At 43.9% G+C, this 18,303-nt stretch overlaps 1 protein-coding gene and 1 pseudogene across 1 annotated transcript in view; both read right to left on the reverse strand.

The window, feature by feature from the left end:
* SPTBN1 (spectrin beta, non-erythrocytic 1) overlaps positions 1-18,303 on the reverse strand; it is a 212,223-nt gene that overhangs the window by 136,930 nt on the left and 56,990 nt on the right. The window contains exon 2 of the mRNA XM_055242815.2: positions 8,463-8,657. Within this exon, the coding sequence (XP_055098790.1) occupies positions 8,463-8,610 (148 nt within the window). The 5' untranslated portion in view covers positions 8,611-8,657. The remainder of the gene's footprint in view (positions 1-8,462; positions 8,658-18,303) is intronic.
* On the reverse strand, positions 3,132-7,474 carry LOC129462663 (large ribosomal subunit protein uL23-like; annotated as a pseudogene).

Consider the following 18,303-nt stretch of genomic DNA (forward strand, 5'->3'; position numbering starts at 1 on the left):
CACCCCTATGTGAGAAAACTATGGAAGCCATTTATATGTGAAAAATAAATTGAGGGTATAATCTAGGACTATGTGCAAATACCTCAACAGACTTTCTCACAATAGCTTTCATGAACAACTTGGATATAAAATGCTCTTTCAGATTCAGATTTCACAAACAATGGTAGTATAGTTACTGTGTGCTAGAGACCACACTTCTTTTACAAATAGTCCCAAATAATGCCTAATTTAGGGATACAGCCTGAAGAGTAGATGAGGAAAATAATGGGTAGCTATTAAATCCCTGTTAATCCTCTCTGTAAAAACCCATTCCACCATGCAAGAAGCTGTTCTCTTTCCCCTGGGGCAGGAAAGTGTCACCTCTGAACAGAATGTTAGGTGTGCGAACAAGAAGAGCCCTAACATGATTTAGACAATGAGTCCAGGCATGAGATGGCATATACTATCTTGAGCAGCCCAAAGCAGACTTTCTGTTTTAACGAGAGGTGTCCTCAGAGACCTGCAGCCTAGCCTCTTCAATTTTGCTGCAGTGGAAAATGAAGCAGCCACAAAGAGGCTCAGGTCCCAGACTCCTCTCTCCAAGTTCCAGTGCTCTTTAGGTTACTAGACCCTACCCATTAAAATGACTGGTGTGTGTGCGTGTGTGTGTGTGTGTGTGTGTGTGTGTGTGTGTGTGAGAGAGAGATCAATCGTTCCCTCTAAATTACTACAGCAGGCTGGGCGTGGAGGCTCATGCCTGTAATCCCAGCACTTTGGGAGGCCAAGGCAGGCGGATCACCTGGGGTCAGGAGTTCAAGACCATCCTGGTCAACGTGGTGAAACCCTGTCTCTACTAAAAATACAAAAATTAGCCAGTTGTGGTGGTGGGCGCCTGTAGTCCCGGCTACTTGGGAGGCTGAGGCAGGAGAATCACTTGGACCTAGGAGGCAGAGGCTGCAGTGAGCCAAGATCGCACCATCGCACTACAGCCTGGGCCACAAGAGCGAAACTCCATCTTACTATAGCAATCATTGCCTATACTAACTTCCTGGCACTTGTATACATATATAGTCTCATGTAAATAGGTTTCCTCCTCCTAATTAGATCATTCTAGGCCATGTTTTATAGATTTCTTTACATATTCAGCAAGAGGTTGGCTCTGTTCGTTCACTAGAAGTCAAATGGTTTACACACACACACACACACACACACACACACACACAACTAGTCCCCTTTAGCCTGGGTTTCACTTTCCATGGTTCAGTTACCTTCAGTCAACCACAGTCTGGAAATGTGAAATGAAAAACTGCAGAAATAGGCAATTCATACGTTTTAAATTGCATGCCATCCTGAGCACTGTGATGAAATCTTGTGCCATCTCGCTCCATCCTGGTATGTGAATCATCCCTTTGTCCAGCAGATACACACTGCAGACGCTCCCTGTTAGTCACTTAACAGCCATCTTGGTTATCAGATTGACTGTCAGGTAACCCTTATTTGACTTAATAATGGTCCTGGGCTGGCAATTCAGATATGCTAAAAAGAAGCGACTGTCAAATGCTTCCTTTAAGTGAAAAAGTAAAAGTTCTCAACAAGAAAAGAAAAAAAAATCCTATAATGATAAGGTCTACGTCAAGAATGAATCTTCTATCCGAGAAATAGTTAAGAAGGAAAGAAATTTGTGCTAGTTTTGTTACTGCACCTCAAGCAGAAATGCACTTTTCTTGTCTCATAGTAGAATCAACACAAATTAGGGGAAGACGTAGTCTTTAAAAAATTGTGTAACTGTTTTCTTTTTACTTCAATTAAATGCTGGTTTCTAAAAAGTCCAGCTTAGTTTGAATCACCGCATGTTCCATGATACCAAGGCAACTGGTCAGAGGTCAGGAAAGTGGGCCTGCAATCACGGGATGCAGGCAATCATTTACAGAAAACAAAAACTACTTCACTGTGCTAGTTAACAGGATTGACCAATGCTCTCCTCAGCTTCCTTCCAAACTGCAAACAGTAACACCTCAGAAGTACCATCTACCATGTTTTCACTCCACATTCCACTTTAGGAATAAGTATATATCTTGCCAGTCTGTTACATATACAAAAGATGTATATTTCAAAGATGTAGTATAAAAAATGTAAAGCGTCTCATTAATAACTTTTCATGAGGATTGCATGTTAATATATTTTGGATATCTATAAATATTTTTGGATATAAACAAAATTTTGGAGTATATGACAACAGTCAATGTTAATTCTAATTATTATTATTATTATTTTTGAGACGGAGTCTCGTACTGTCACCCGGGCTGGAGTGCAGTGGTGCAGTCTTGGCTCACTGCAACCTCCACCTCCCAGGTTCAACTGATTCTCCTGTCTCAGCCTCCCAACTAGCTGGGATTATAGGCGCCCGCCACCACGCCCGGCTAATTTTTTGTATTTTTAGCAGAGATGGGGGTTCACTACGTTGGCCAGGCCGGTTTTAAACGCCTGACCTCATGATCCACCAGCCTCGGCCTCCCAAAGTGTTGAGATTACAAACGTGAGCCACTGCGCCCGGTAATTCTAATTAATTTCTTAAAACACATCTAAGTCTTAAATTTTTACAAGCTGAAGAGTTGAGGTTTCTTATCACTCAACTTGCATGAGGGGAAAGCTGCAGATGAAGCTTTTCTCTACTTGGAGAAAAAGCTGTTGCTTTCAATCCTGCCAGGTGCTCCGGGGCAAGTTCTCTGTATTTCCTCCTGATCATCAGGCTGATGTTTCTGGCTACTAAGGAACTGGGGGTGGTGATGAGTGACTCAGATATGAATCAGACTGATTTTCAAGCAGCAGAGTTTAAGGAAAATGAAAGAACTAGGCAGTGGAAGTGACTGATTGCAGGCCGATTCATTTTTGTAATGATAAGCTAGTACTTGACAAGTGATCACAGGCCTGTAATCTGTGAATTGTTATCTGTGAATTGTAAAAAACTTTTTTTTTTTTTTCTGAGATGGAGTCTTGCTCTGTCGCCTAGGCTGGAGTGCAGTGGCGCAATCTCGGTTCACTGCAAGCTCCGCCTCCTGGCTTCACGCCATTCTCCTGCCTCAGCCTCCCAAGTAGCTGGGACTACGTTAAAAAAAAAAAAAAAAAAAAAAAAAAACTGATATAGCCAGGCTTTGTGGCACACACTTATAGTCCCAGCTACTTGAGAGGCTGAGGCAGGAGGATCACTGGAGATCAGGAATTCAAGGCTGTAGTGAGCTATGATTCTACCACTCTACTCTAGCCTGAGCAACACAGAAAGACCCCATCTCTAAACAAACAAGAAAACCAGCTGACATGCTGCATACTGTACCAGAGATGCTATCTACCCTGTGAAATATCTTAGTAGTCTGATTCCCCAGTACCAACTGGGTATGCTACAATTCAGTTCAATTCTGACACCTCTACCTGACATTATTGTTAAATCCCATAGGATAAAGGGCTTGGTCCCACAAGACTGCCCCCATATCAGATGCCTGTTGCAAGTCCCAGGCCACAGGCTATAAATTCAGGGGTTCCCAAGAACCCCCTCAGGTTCAATAATATGCTAGAACAACTCACAGAACTCAGGAAAACACTTTCCCCTTTATGTTTACCAATTTATTATAAAGGTTACAACTCAGGAACGGCCAAATAGAAAAGTACACAGGGCAAGGTACTGGGGTGAGGTGGGGCTTCCATGTCCTCTCAGGGCACCCCACTCTACCCACACCACCTCCCCACAGATGAGTGGATGATGCTGAAAGTTCCAATTCTCTAATCGCTCAGTCTTGGGTGCACAGCATCATCCTGAGGCTAGCTAGGGATGGGAGACTATCCCCACCCAAAGTCATGGAATTAGCACAAACTCAGGTGTCAGAAAAGGGACACCTTATGGATAACAAAAGACACTCCCATCACTCAGCAGACTCCATTGGTTTTAGGAGCTCTATGCCAGGAACCCAGAACAAAGACCAAATATATTTCTTATTATACTGCATTGAATTAAAAGCAATTCCTGAGGGTGAATAAGATGAAGACACATAAAGTAAAAGTTATTTTAAAAATGTTTTTTAGGCCAGGCGCGGAGGCTCATGCCTGTAATCTCAGCACTTTGGGAGGCCGAGGTGGGCAGATCATGAGATCAGGAGATCGAGACCATCCTGGATAACACGGTGAAACCCGTCTCTACTAAAAATACAAAAAATTAGCTGCGGTGGTGGCAGATGCCTGTAGTCCCAGCTACTTGGGAGGCTGAGGCAGGAGAATGGCGTGAAGGCAGGAGGCAGAGCTTGCAGTGAGCCGAGACTGCGCCACTGCACTCCAGCCTAGGCGACAGAGAGAGACTCCATCTCAGAAAAAAAGAAAAAAAAAGAAAGTTTTTTACAATTCACAGATAACAACCTAATAATAGGAAGTATCTGTCAACTGGGTGAGAATTAGTAACAAGTAGTTTACCTCACCCTATTTCCGTAGATACATAAACCTTGAAAGCAGCTTAGTAAAGGGCACAGGTGGTGGTTCCACTATCAGTACAAGATGAACTGCACCATTAAAAGATGAATTCCTGCATCTTTTGTAGATCTGCCTCAGAATTCAGACTGAAGCCTAGATTAGACTGTATCTACCAAAAGCCTTAGAAGGACACAGGAAATGTGATACGTACATTTTCATGGCTCTAAGCAAAATGTCTCGCTTTAGAACATGCATGTTCAGCAGAAACCCCACAACAGCACTCCCTCCTGTTGGGCCTATCACTGTATCACTCCTCTTTAAGAGACAGGAAGATATCTCCCTTTCCTCAAAGTCAAGTGGTTAGCCTTCCACACCACTCCCACATCAAGCGGATCTTTTTTTGTTGTTGTTGTTGTTGAAAAGAGATATTTATATTTAGAATTAGCCAGCTGGAGTCAGTTTGGATGATCCCAATTTTGTTGGCAACATCCAAAGCATCATAATCAGGAGCCAGTGGAACATATGCCTTCTTCTCTCCATCAGGCCCAATCAGGGTGTTGACCTTGGCCACATCAATGTCACAGAGCTTCTTCACAGCCTGTTTGATCTGTTGCTTATTGGCTTTAACATCCACAATGAACACAAGTGTGTTGTTGTCTTCTATCTTCTTCATGGCAAACTCTGGTCAGCAGAAACTTGATGATAGCATAGTGGTCAAGCTTGTTTCTCCTGGGGGTCCACTTCCAAGGATATCTGGGCTGCCTCCAGAGTCTCAGTGTCTTGGGCCACTGGAAGGTGGGTGACATGCGGATCTTTTTTTTGTGGCTGTGGACACCTTTCAACACTGCCTTCTTGGCCTTTAAAGCCTTCGCTTTGACTTCGGCTTTAGGTGGGCCAAGAGCTTCCTTCTTCACTTTTGGTGCCATCTTCTAAAAAAGGTCCCAAGTGTATCTTTATGGTAACTCTGTTGGGTTTGAAACTTTCTTTCTTTCTAGACTTTAGCTCGGTCCAGATGAAGTGGTCTCAAACACCGAAGGAAGAGGACCGGATGACCATCAGTACTCTGCATCAGTCACAAAATGTGATCCCCTGGCCTGTTGGATATGTAAATTATCATCCCCACTCAAGGCCTACTGAATCAGAAACTTTGGGGGTGGGCCCAGCATCCCGTGCTTTAAACAAGCCCTCTACTTTTCAAGCCACTATTCTATTGCAGACACTACTGGATTGTTCTGTAACTCCTGCTAGCAGCACATAGTTTTTTAGAGGGCTCAGAGATTTTTCTGTCCCACAGAATAACGAAGTAAAAGAATACGCAGGATAAGATAATTTCCTTCATTACCTTCCTCCAACAGATGGGTTTCCTGGTATCTTGTAAATTCACTGAATACGATTCCCGCTCCCCCCACCAGCTCAATATCATTTAACCCGGAAGCAGCATCTTTCCTTTTCAATAACTTGCCATGGTTCCTCATGGTTTCTTCTAGACCACAGGATGCATTCCTGAGAATTCCAAAGATCTTTTTAACATGTTTGAATTACCTCACTAGCAATGCTCTCTGCCAATGAGCTTTACAGCTTTTTTTTTTTTTTCTTTACTGAATATTGAAAAAGAGTATACACTGCAGAGTCAGTATGCCTTCAGCCACTTAGCAGCAGTACGCCCTTGGGCAAGCTTCTTAATCTCTCTGGAACCTGTTTTGTCATCTATACAATGTAGACAGTAATAATCTTTCTCATACGATTGTTATGAGATTAACTGTTAATATATGCAGGCATTTCCCACAGTGCCTGGCACACTGTATTAGGACCATATTGGGTGCTTGCTATTATTATGACTACAGTTATTGAGGGACCTAGATAAACATCCTAGAAAGGTTAAGACAAATGACGGATACTAAGGACAGCTGGAGGCTCTCCTCTCAAACTGTACAAAAGACCACGTGCAAAGAATAAGGAACTGTTCTGTAGTTTGCAAACAAAATGGTCCTTTAAAAAGGGGATATTACATAGCCTGGAATAAGAAAGTAAAAGACTCATGATCAAAGGTAACTGGCCACCACTACCATACTGGCCTAAAGACTCAAATGAAAATTCAAGAAAAAGAGGCGAGAGATTAAAATACAAATCACTTTACTAGCACAAGCCAGGGTCATGATTTCCACAAAGTTCCATGTTAATGAATGATAATGAAGCCCCAATTCTGGAGTGGCTGATTAATCATTCATTCAGGCAAGCTCAAGAAAGATCTTTAAATCAACACCACTCAAGAGACAAATTATCCTAAAGCAGCTGAATAGTTTTTCTGTAGCACATCGTTAGCTGTATCCCCAACATCCATTCTCCTCTTCCTCTTTTCTGTTATATTCCAATTTTTCTAGCCAACTTGTTTGGTTGAGACTAACCAAACTTTCACTCTAAGGGGTGCATCCTGTTTAGAAGTTAACAGCACATGAGATTCTCCAACTCCAGCGGGAGAGGCACATGACCCAAGTCATGATCAATCACGCCAGTGAGACAAATATATCCGGGCCGTGGAAAGCAGAAAAGCATCCTCTTTTCTGCTGGATGTCCATAGTCTAAGGGGGCCTGGGACCTGGGGCAGCCATCTTGGGACTACAGGATAGAGCCTTCTTATGAACACAGCCTGCACTAGAAAAGAAAATAAAGCCAGAGTAGAGAGAAAGAAACTAGATCCTGGTCACACCATTTAAGTCCAGGAGTAAGTCTTGCTTAAAGACTGAATTTGCCTACTGTGTGACCAATAAATCCTCTTTGTCACTTAAACCACTCTGGGTTAGGTTTCCTTTGTCCACAATCAAGATGTCTCTAAATGATGCATGCTTCATAATCAGATTCCACTATAAAGGCAACAAAAATGTAAGTTATATGGTTAGAATTAACAGTAAACTTAACTTCTCAAGTCACGACTTTGATTTACTTATCACAATTAAAGACATTAGGAAAAAATCATTTGGAATAAATTTCATTTGGAATTTCATTTGAAATCTCAAAGTACAGATGCAGGACGCTGAATAAACTCTGTTTTTTTTTTTTTTTTTTTGAGACGGAGTCTCGCTCTGTCGCCCAGGCTGGAGTGCAGTGGCGCAATCTCGGCTCACTGCAAGCTCCGCCTCCCGGGTTCACGCCATTCTCCTGCCTCAGCCTCTCCGAGTAGCTGGGACCACAGGCGCCTGCCACCACGCCCGGCTAATTTTTTGTATTTTTAGTAGAGACGGGGTTTCACTGTGGTCTCGATCTCCTGACCTCGTGATCCGCCCGCCTCGGCCTCCCAAAGTGCTGGGATTGCAAGCGTGAGACACCGCGCCCGGCCATAAACTCTGTTTTGATCCTTGGTTTACATATATTCAATACAGCTGAATTTTCAGAGCCACAGAACGCCTTCCTGATTTTCAGGGCAATTTTAGGGTAAAGCACTCCTCACCCCCACCAGGGCCATGGAGAAAGTGTGCTCTAGGTGTTCACCAGCAAAAACGGAATGAGAAATCACAAAGTAAGGACATGTTCCACGAACTAACGGACCAATGGCAAACTTGCCTGTTACTGTATTAAATGTGCCTTTACCAGATTCAGCTATTGCTTTTCAGATGTAAAATCCTTACGTGTGATACTAACCCATCTTGGTACAGGTCAGGCCAGTTAATGTATCACAGGCACTAAGTACACAGGTTAATTTGTATGTTTTTGAGTATAAGGAATAGTACGCTTCGATATTTTGGAATATAAGATTTGTCAAAAATAAAAGAATTCTTACAAACTTAGGGCAGCTGTTCTTGAATTGTTATAAATAACACTCTGTGCTCTGAATAATTTTGGCCATTAGAGTTGACAGCTCTCCAAATATGGAACTGACTACCTTACAAAATGGTCAGCTGGCTGTCAAGGACACATTTAAATAGAAGTGAGACAACCTTCGAACACGACAGTGTCATGGGAACAGGGTGGATGATTTTAAGGGGCATCCTGATTTTAGGCATCCTGGGCCTCCGTGACAGGCGTGAAGGACTCACCTGCCAGAGCCTTGATGCGGGACCGCTCAAAAAGCCGTGCAGAGCTGTTCTCGTTGTCCCAGTCATCGACATCCCAGCGGTTGTTGACATCACTGTACTGCTGCTGGATCTCAATGTTGTCATAGTCTGTGGCTACTGTGGTCGTCATCTTGAACTGTCTCAGCTGCTCCTCCACATCAGCTCCTTCTTAGAGTTCTGAGAAAGAAAAGGAAAAACATTTAGACGTCTAAAGTGTATACAGTCCCCACGGAACCAACTGGGATAAGAGTGAGTAGAAAATAAAACAGTGCTTGCCAAGAATAGGTCTTCTGGAGCAATGCTGGTTTCAGGTTTTAGCACTGTCTCATAATAGGTGTGTGACCTTAGCCAAGTTACTTAGTATCTCTAAGCCTCAGTTTCCCCAACCACTAAAGAGGGAAGATACTTCGGAGGTTGTTGAGAGGATTGAATGAGATGATGGATGCCCCCAAAATGGTGGGTTTATTCCTTCTTTCTAAAGTTCAAACTCTGTAATTTAAAAATGTTATCGGAGGGCTGGGCACAGTAGCTCATGCCTGTAATTCCAGCACTTTAGGAGGCCGAGGTGGGCAGATCACCTGAGGTCGGGAGTTCAAGACCAGCCTGGCCAACATGGTGAAAACCCATCTCTACTAAAAATACAAAATTAGCTGGGAGTGGTGGCACATGCCTGTAATCCCAGCTACTCGGGTGGCTGAGGCAGGGAGAACTGCTCGAATCTGGGAGGCAGAGGTTGTAGTGAGCCGAGATCGTGCCACTGCACTCCCGCCTTGGCAACAGAGCGAGACTCCATCTCAAAAAGAAAAAAAAAAGAAATGTTATCGAGGTAGATCAACACCTATGTGGGGCTTCTGAATGAGCTCATTTATTCCTATTGTGTATCACCATAAATTATAATCTTTAAGCTTCTCCTGGAAATTCATAAAATGTTATATAAGAGAACTAGCAGATCATTTTACCTAAACATCTCACTTACATATTAGAAAACTGATGCTTAAGATTAAGATGTAAGGCCAGGCACAGTGGCTCACGCCTGTAATCCCAGCACTTTGGGAGGCTGAGGAGGGCGGATCACCTGAGATCGGGAGTTCCAGTCCAGCCTGACCAACATGGAGAATCCCCATCACTACTAAAAATAAAAAATTAGCCAGGCGTGGTGGTGCATGCCTATAATCCCAGCTACTCAGGAGGCCGAGGCAGGAGAATTGCTTGAACCCAGGAGCCAGAGGTTTTGGTGAGCCGACATCATGCCACTGCTCTCTAACCTGGGCAACAAGAGCGAAACTCCACCTCAAAAAAAAAAAAAAAAAAATTAAGATGTAAGTGTATGGCAACCAAGGACAGTACCAGTGCACAGTAGATGCTCAATACATGATTGCTATTCTTTATCCTGAACTGACGAGCTTTAAACATAGCTTCTCCCTTCAATATAGCTATTATTCACTCATTGAACCAAAATACAATGAAGACTTACTGCATACTCTGCACTGTACCAGATGCTAGGGATAAAAACGAACACAATAAGGACCTGGCTCTAGGGAAGCTTATATCCTAGTGGTAGGAGCTGGACAAAAAGCAGGCAAGAAAAGGCAAGATAGTTTAAAGAAAAAAATGACAGCAGAGTCATGTGATAGAGGGAGTGACTATTTTTAGATATGGTGAGCAGGGAAGGCCTCCCTTGAGTGGGTCTTGAAACTGAGAACTCAATGTCAAGAGGAATGAGTCACGCACAGATCAAGAAGAATAGTGTTTCAGGCAAAGGAAGCAGCATAGCACGCGGGAGGAATGGCAAATTCAGCATGGATGAATCTAGTGGGCAGTGGGAGAGACTCGGAGACAAGGTTGGGGAGGGAGGTGGGCAAGCCCAAGTGTGACGGGAAGCAACCGCAAGATTTTAAGCTAATAACCGACACCACCCTTGAGTGTATTTGTAAAATATTCTTCCCAGGGCTGTGTGGAAAACAGATTCTAGGCGGCAATAATGGAAGCAGGGCCACTTGGGAGCTACTCCAGAAATGATGGCAGTGCAGCTCTGGGTGGAGAAGTGGGGATGGTTAGGAGGTGGATGTGCTTAGAGGTGGATGTGCTTTGGAGGGAGAATTGACAGGACCTGGTGAAGGACTGACTAGACCCGAGGCATTGAGAAACTGAGCTAGTGCTATGCCTGATGCCCATGGGTGTGGTTAAATGTGGTTAAATTCCTGCATATTTTAAATTTCACTGTGGGGAATCAGACTCAGTCAGGCATATGAAGCTATCTAAGTAAATTGTTAATCTGCAAATGTAAGAAGAAAGGAGGGAAAAGACAACCCCCTTTTAAAGTGGTACAAAGATATCCCAAGAAAAAAGATATGTTATCAACTTTTTTTTTTTTTTTTGAGATGGAGTTTTGCTCTGTCACCCAGGCTGGAGTGCAGTGGCACCATCTCGGCTCACTGCAACCTCCGCCTCCTGGGTTCAAGCAATTCTTCTGCCTCAGCCTCCCGAGTAGCTGGGACTATAGGCACAAGCCACCATGCCCTGCTAATTTTTGTATTTTTAGTAGAGACGGGGGTGTCACCATATTGGCCAGGCTGGTCTCGAACTTCTAGACCTTGTGATCCGCCCGCCTTGGCCTCCCAAAGTGCTGGGATTACAGGCGTGAGCCATCACACCCGGCCGTTATCAGCATCTTAAAACTCAAAAATTTATTGTCAGGTTTTTGTACCTGGATGCTCATTTAGTGAAAGCCTTGTTCAATGTGCACCAAGATGTGCACCTAGGCCCAAGTCAGCAGGCCTCCTCACGGAAGCCTGCGTGCTAACCAAACCAGACACCACTCAGCAACACGTAAGGATCATTCAAGAGATGATTCTTCCCCCTCACATATGCCACCCCACAAAAAATAAACAAACCCATATATGCAGAAAAGAAACATTTATCCTGCTTGAAATGCAGCTTTTTAAAAGTTCCAGCACATAACCACACATGCCACATGCAACCAAGTTTCCATAGTAAATAAGCTGAAACAAACTAACTGCACCTTAAATAAACAGTAGGCTCTTGGGTGGTACCAGCACACAACTGCCTGCTCTTTTGTCATGGCTGTTTTCTCACATGCTATCCAAGAGCACCGCCAACACACCCCACATGTTCCTGAGGAAGAAGCACTGAATCCACCTTACAACTGAGCCACAACATCTGTGACTCAAACTGTCACCCATCTCTGCTCTAATAGAAAAATCTTGAATGGAAGTAAAATCCTGGATTCTCATCAGATAGACATACTCAATCTCAAGTACATTCACGAGTACGTTAATTTTCACACCTACATTAGCAATTTATTTATGGGATTTCATAAAAACACAAAAACTTCAGAAACCTAATCCAGTAAGTATATTCCAATGAATGATCTTACAGTGGCATTTAATATTCAAAGTCATAAACCCTTCCAAAAAATGAAAATTAATATTGTCATGCAATCATCTGACCTTGAATATAGTTAACTTTCATGACTATCATCAATATCAAAGACTTTTATAAAATTCAACCTTGGAGGATTCTATCTCTAGGGAGAAAATGTGAAAGTGCTACTAATCCCAAATTCTGAAAGTACAGAAAGTAAAATTTAATCCAACTCAACCCAAGGTGAAACCCAAGCAAGGCATGCATCTCCCCAGATAAGTTTTAGCTATTTGGTGCCACCTGCTGACCAATGAGAAGAAACCTCCAGGACAACTATACCTGCACTGCAACATCCACCACACCTGACTCCTGCAGAAGCCCAGCCTGGCCCCTGCCCTGCCCCCACCTGCGAATCTCTCTTTCTATCACTGAACCAACAACGGCTTTCCACAGATTTCTTTCTTTCTTTCTTTCTTTCTTTCTTTCTTTCTTTCTTTCTTTCTTTCTTTCTTTCTTTCTTTCTTTCTTTTCTTTCTTTCTTTTCTTTCTTTTCTCTTTCTTTCTTCCTTCCTTCCTTCCTTCTTCTTTTTTTTGAGACAGAATCTCACTCTGTCACCCAGGCTGGTGTGCAGCGGCATGATCTCAGCTCACTACAACCCCCACCTCCCAGGTTCAAGCAATTCTCCTGCCTCACCCTCCTGAGTAGCTGGGATTGCAGGTGTGCACCACCAGGGCTGGTTAATTTTTGTATTTTTAGTAGAAATGGGGTTTCACCATGTTGGCCAGGCTAGTCTCAAACTCCTGAACTCAGGTGATCTGCTTGCCTTGGCCTCACAAAGTCCTGGGATTACAGGTGCGAGCCTACCTTGCCCAGCCCACAGATTACTTAATATGTAAGTGATAATTCTTGTCTTAAGCTTAAAATAAGTCATTCAGAGAACTAAACCAGTTTTTTCCCTAATGTTCTTTCTTAATGGTGTTCCTTAAAAACACTGTTATTGTTCCTTAAAACGGAAAGGTTAGGCCAGGAGTGGTGGCTCACGCCTGTAATCCCAGCACTTTGGGAGGCCAAGACAGGCAGATCACTTGAGCCCAGGCGTTGAAGACCAGACTGGACAACACAGTGAGACCCTCATCTCTACAAAAATAAAAAAAAAAATAGCCAGGTGGGGTGGCATGCACCTGCGGTTCCAGCTACTTGGGAGGCTGAGGTAGGAGGACTACTCGAGCCAGGGAGGTGGAGGTTGCAGTGAACCATAATTGTGCCACTGCACTCCACCCTGGGTGACAGAGCCAGACTCTGTCTCAAAAGAAAAAAGCAGAAAGGTGAATGGGAAGTCAAAGTATCCAAATTATCCACTAGTCTGTGTACAAAATAAATAAATATATGCCAAGCACAGTGGCTCACACCTGTAATCTCAACAATTTGGGAAGTCACAGTGGCCAGATCACTTGAGCCGAGGAGTTTGAGACCAGCCTGGGCAAGATGGTGAGACACCCTCCCCACCCCTCTTCACTGTCTCTACAAAAATTAGCCGAGCATGGTGGCACATGCCTGTAGTCCCAGCTACTTGGGAGGCTGAGGTGGGAGGATCACCTGAGCCCAAGAGGTCAAGGCCGCAGTGAGCCATGATTGCGCCACCGCACTCCAGCCCAAACGACAGAGTGAGACTCATCTCAAAAAAAAAAAAAAAAAAAAAGCAATGCTCTGAGTTCTTTTTATTCAACTGTTTCACTCAAGTGTCCAGAATTTGATAGTAGAAACATCTTTTTTCTTCAATATTCTCCATCTGTCCAAAGACAATGTCCATTGTCCAAAGAAAGCTGAGTATTTACAGTGATAGAACCCATTATTTTATTTTCAAGGCAATTTCAAGGCAAAACATCCCTCGCTCCCACCATAGCCATCATGGAAAGGTCCCTTCTAGGCACTCAACAACAGCAAGGGAGTGACGTGAGGGTGAAGAAGTCAGAGTCACGGCAACAGTATGGAAGAACGTGCCCACGGCATGGAGACTCCAAACTCCAGCGTGCTACAAACATCATTATCCTCTAACCCACTTCCACATGGGACTGGGCCAGCCGTGAAGACAGTGTATATCACACATACAGGTGTCCCAGGAGGTTATCTAAAAAGGGCTGGGTTTTCTCAAGGTGCTATTGGCCATGCCTCCCATGGGCTGTGAAGTCATCTGTACTTCTTAAATAGCTGTGGGAAGGTTAGGAAGAGAAGGGAGGAAGGCTTGGCCATCTTGGAACTCTGCCTGGTGGTTCCACCATTAGGAAACCCGGAAAGGACTATGTAAGGCTGACACAAGGAAAGGGAATCTCCCCTTGAAGAGAAAGGCGCTCATCCCTCTAATAGCAGAGCGAGGGCCTGGATTCCACTGGACTTGATCACCACAGTAGGAGCTCATTAAATAACTTTTGAATGAATAAAAACAGTAATACCCTGCGTGTGACAAGGGTAATGCCCATGTTCTTTGTGACTAGGTTTTGAAAAGATAGGAAAGTGCCTATCTACTTTCCCCGCTCTTCTCCATTGTAGGGTCGGGGGTGGAGTGGGATGGGGTAGGGTGTGGGTGTGTGTGTATGTATAAAAAGGAATATGTAGAAAAGCCAAGATCCTCCCCCTCAAATTACTCTTCTCTCTTTTTTTTTTTTTTTTTTTTGAGACGGAGTCTTGCTCTGTCACCCAGGCTGGAGTGCAGTGGCGCGATCTCGGCTCACTGCAAGCTCCGCCTCTCGGGTTCACGCCATTCTCCTGCCTCAGCCTCTCCGAGTAGCTGGGACTACAGGCGCCCGCCACCGCGCCCGGCTAATTTTTTGTATTTTTAGTAGAGACGGGGTTTCACCGTGGTCTCGATCTCCTGACCTCGTGATCCGCCCGCCTCGGCCTCCCAAAGTGCTGGGATTACAAGCGTGAGCCACCGCGCCCGGCCTCAAATTACTCTTCTCTAATCCTACATCCTATGAACTGGAATTTTCCATAAGATGCACAGAAATTCCAGATGCTTTATTATTTTCTGCTTCAATAAGCAGACACTAAATTCATTTCTTCAAACAGGTGGACCAAGGCAGAAATGGATGTGGAAATTAATATCCTGAACCTTTGAGGCAAAGAGGTTTCTACAGCTCTAGCATGAGCTACCACAGGTCATAACCATTAGGAAAGAAACTGGAATGTTACCATGCCAGGCTTGTAAGTATTCTGTTAGTTCTCCTCTATATTGATTAAAATTCGTAAAGTCAATACCTGGAACAGCCCAGAGGGAAAATACTTTACCTGTTCTCTTACTTCCAAGATACCACATTTATTTTCTAAGTCGCACAAGTTATGAGATAAACTTACAGGTTTTTGTTTTATGAAGAAACAATAATCCCCAGGCTACTTTCCAGCATCCTCTTCTGTTACTCTACAAAATCTTTCTTGGTGACATCATCCACTTCTCTGTCTTTGCTGGTTACCTAGTGCTGACAGCTGCTCCCTGGACAGCAAGGTGCAGGTGTCTCCTAACAATCACTAACTCTGCCTGTCAAACATCGAACTCACAGCGCCCCCCACTATGCCCCGCATCTCCTCCACCACTCCCTCGCTGAATGGCATCCCCACTTCTCCCAGTCGCCCCAGTCAGAAACCTTCACAGTCACCTTTCATTTCTCCCTCTCCCTCCACAGGGTGGCCCTAAGGTAACTTGTACCTCCTGAAAATCTCATGAGTTAGTTCCAGCAGGAGTTTCTCATTCCAGCTCCTCATCTCTCATTGTAATCCCTAATCCATTCCCCTACAATGCTACCAGACGGACCGTGCTAAAATGTAATTCCAGTCATTTTATCCCCCTAAAAACTAAAATCTACCAATTGGCTCCCGATGCCTTCAGAATAATGCCAAGAAGTCTTAGGAGACAAAATGAGATTCTCCATGAGGACCTTGCCCATCTCTCTAGCCTGGTCCCACTATCCATGTCCTAAGCTCTTGCAACTCCTGAGAGAGAAGAATCACGTTCTTGTCTCAGTTCCAAACCTATCACCTGGAACAGCTCTTTACTCTTCCTGCAAATCCTAGCTCAGGTATCACTACATCCAGGAACCTCCTCAAATCACTCACCACCACCACCACCACCTGGTCTGAATTAGACAACCTTAGATAGTGCCCACATGCACTCCCTCCGACACCTTATGCGCCGCTGACCTAAAAGACTGCTTCATAATTACAAACCTTCTATTTACTTACCATCAATAACTCATGGCCTCTTGAGGTCATGATCCCATCATTCTGTCTTTATAACTCCTAGCAGGGTGCCTGGTAACATTAAGTGCTTGCTAATTATTTGTTTCTAAATGGGCTGCCTGGACGGGTGGCAGAGGGAGGACTGGGAGGTGAGAGCACAGGGGCAAAGTCAATTGGAGCTGCCACTCTGGTACCATCTCCATCAGTCACAACGCCTGAAACATATACTCTTCTGACTTACATAGATCTGGTAGACACTCTGCTTTCAAGGAAGTCACATTTTTTAAAATGGGCTGCTAATGAATGAGTGAATATTTAATAAGGTGCCTCTCCATACACAAAATTTAGATTTCCCTTTTTAATTTAGTTTTTACCCTTGTAAAAAAATTATTTTTCGTCTGAACTACTCAGATTTCAGAGAGTAAAGCAACAAACAGAATACATGGAACTTTCATTGGCACTACACATAATGCACACACACATATACACACTTCCTTAATACCCAATCTTAATTAAAGGCTCAAATAAATTAAATAAAATGAAGAAGGTGACCAACGTTTGCCAGTCCTTTTCGAGGAAGAAAACTATGTAACAATTACTTTGGCAGAATTCACAGACCCAAATGTTCTGCAAACACTTAAAACCCTCCCACTTTATTCATAAAAGACTTGAAAAAGTGTACACCGGATGCTGGTATGCTATCTTTAAAAAGGCCTTCTAAGGACTCTGAAGGCACCAAACTGCAAACTGCGTGTCTGAGAATTTTGCTTCAACTATCTCAACTGTTCAGTTGCCAAAAAGGATTATCTACAAGAAACCACTGTTTTTTTTTTAATTGTACTGTAAGTTCTAGTGGACATGTGCACAATGTGCAGGTTTGTTACGTATGTATACATGTGCCATGTTGGTTTGCTGCACCCATTACCTCGTGATTTACTTTAGGCATTTCTCCTAATGCTATCCCTCCCCCATCTCCCCACTCCATGACAGGCCCCGGTGTGTGATGCTCCCCGCCCTGTGTCCAAGTGTTCTCATTGTTCAATTCCCACCTATGAGTGAGAACATGCAAGAAACCACTGTTTCTTAATAACCTGTCTGACCTGTTATTACTCAGGTACATGGGGCTAGTGCCAAAAAAGGACCGAGATTGCATCCCAAACATTCAGAGTTCTCTGCTCATAAATACAAAGACACACATGAAAAGTCACAGCATGATAATTAACAATGCAAGAAAAGTCACAAGCATATAATGTCCGTTATTAAAGTAGCCTTCACTTTTAAAACAATCCAGTGTACTGCAGCTTTACAGGAACACATCTACTGTTTAAAAAAAAAAAAAAAGGCCAGGCGCAGTGGCTCACGCCTGTAATCCCAGCACTTTGGGAGGCCGAGGCGGGCGGATCATGAGGTTAGGAGTTCGAGACCAGCCTGGCTAACATGGTGAAACCCTGTCTCTACTAAAAATACAAAAATTAGCTGGGCGTGGTGGTGGGCGCCTATAATCCCAGCTACTCAGGAGGCTGAGGCAGGAGAACTGCTTGAACCCGGGAGGTGGAGGTTGCAGACAGGGTCTGCAAAATGTCACCAGCATTCAGGCAAGAAGGGGGTTTTGTTATCATCTTTGTTTTAAACTACAAACTAAGTTCCTCTCAAAGTTAGTTTGGCCTAAGCCCAGGAAAGAGCAAGGACTGCTTGGAGGTTAGAAGCAAGATGGAGTTGGTTAGTACAGATCTCTTTCATTGTCTCAGTCAGAGTTTTGCAATGGCGTTTTCAAACACTTGAAAAAAGCCTCAGAAGACAGAAAGATGAAGAGCACATTTGTCTGTACTAAAGAATTAGAATTGGCCGGGCGCGGTGGCTCACGCTTGTAATCCCAGCACTTTGGGAGGCCGAGGCGGGCAGATCACGAGGTCAGGAGATCGAGACCATGGTGAAACCCCGTCTCTACTAAAAATACAAAAAAAAAAAAAATTAGCCGGGCGTGGTGGTGGGCGCCTGTAGTCCCAACTACTCGGAGAGGCTGAGGCAGGAGAATGGCGTGAACCCGAGAGGCAGAGCTTGCAGTGAGCCGAGATTGTGCCACTGCACTCCAGCCTGGGTGACAGAGCAAGACTCCATCTCAAAAAAAAAAAAAAAAAAAAAAAAGAATTAGAATTTCACACATCATGCGTCCCATTCATTATGTCTCCGATATAAAATCTCAGAGTG

Source organism: Symphalangus syndactylus, chromosome 14 (assembly GCF_028878055.3).
Source record: "Symphalangus syndactylus isolate Jambi chromosome 14, NHGRI_mSymSyn1-v2.1_pri, whole genome shotgun sequence".
NCBI classification, from domain to species: Eukaryota; Metazoa; Chordata; class Mammalia; order Primates; family Hylobatidae; genus Symphalangus; species Symphalangus syndactylus.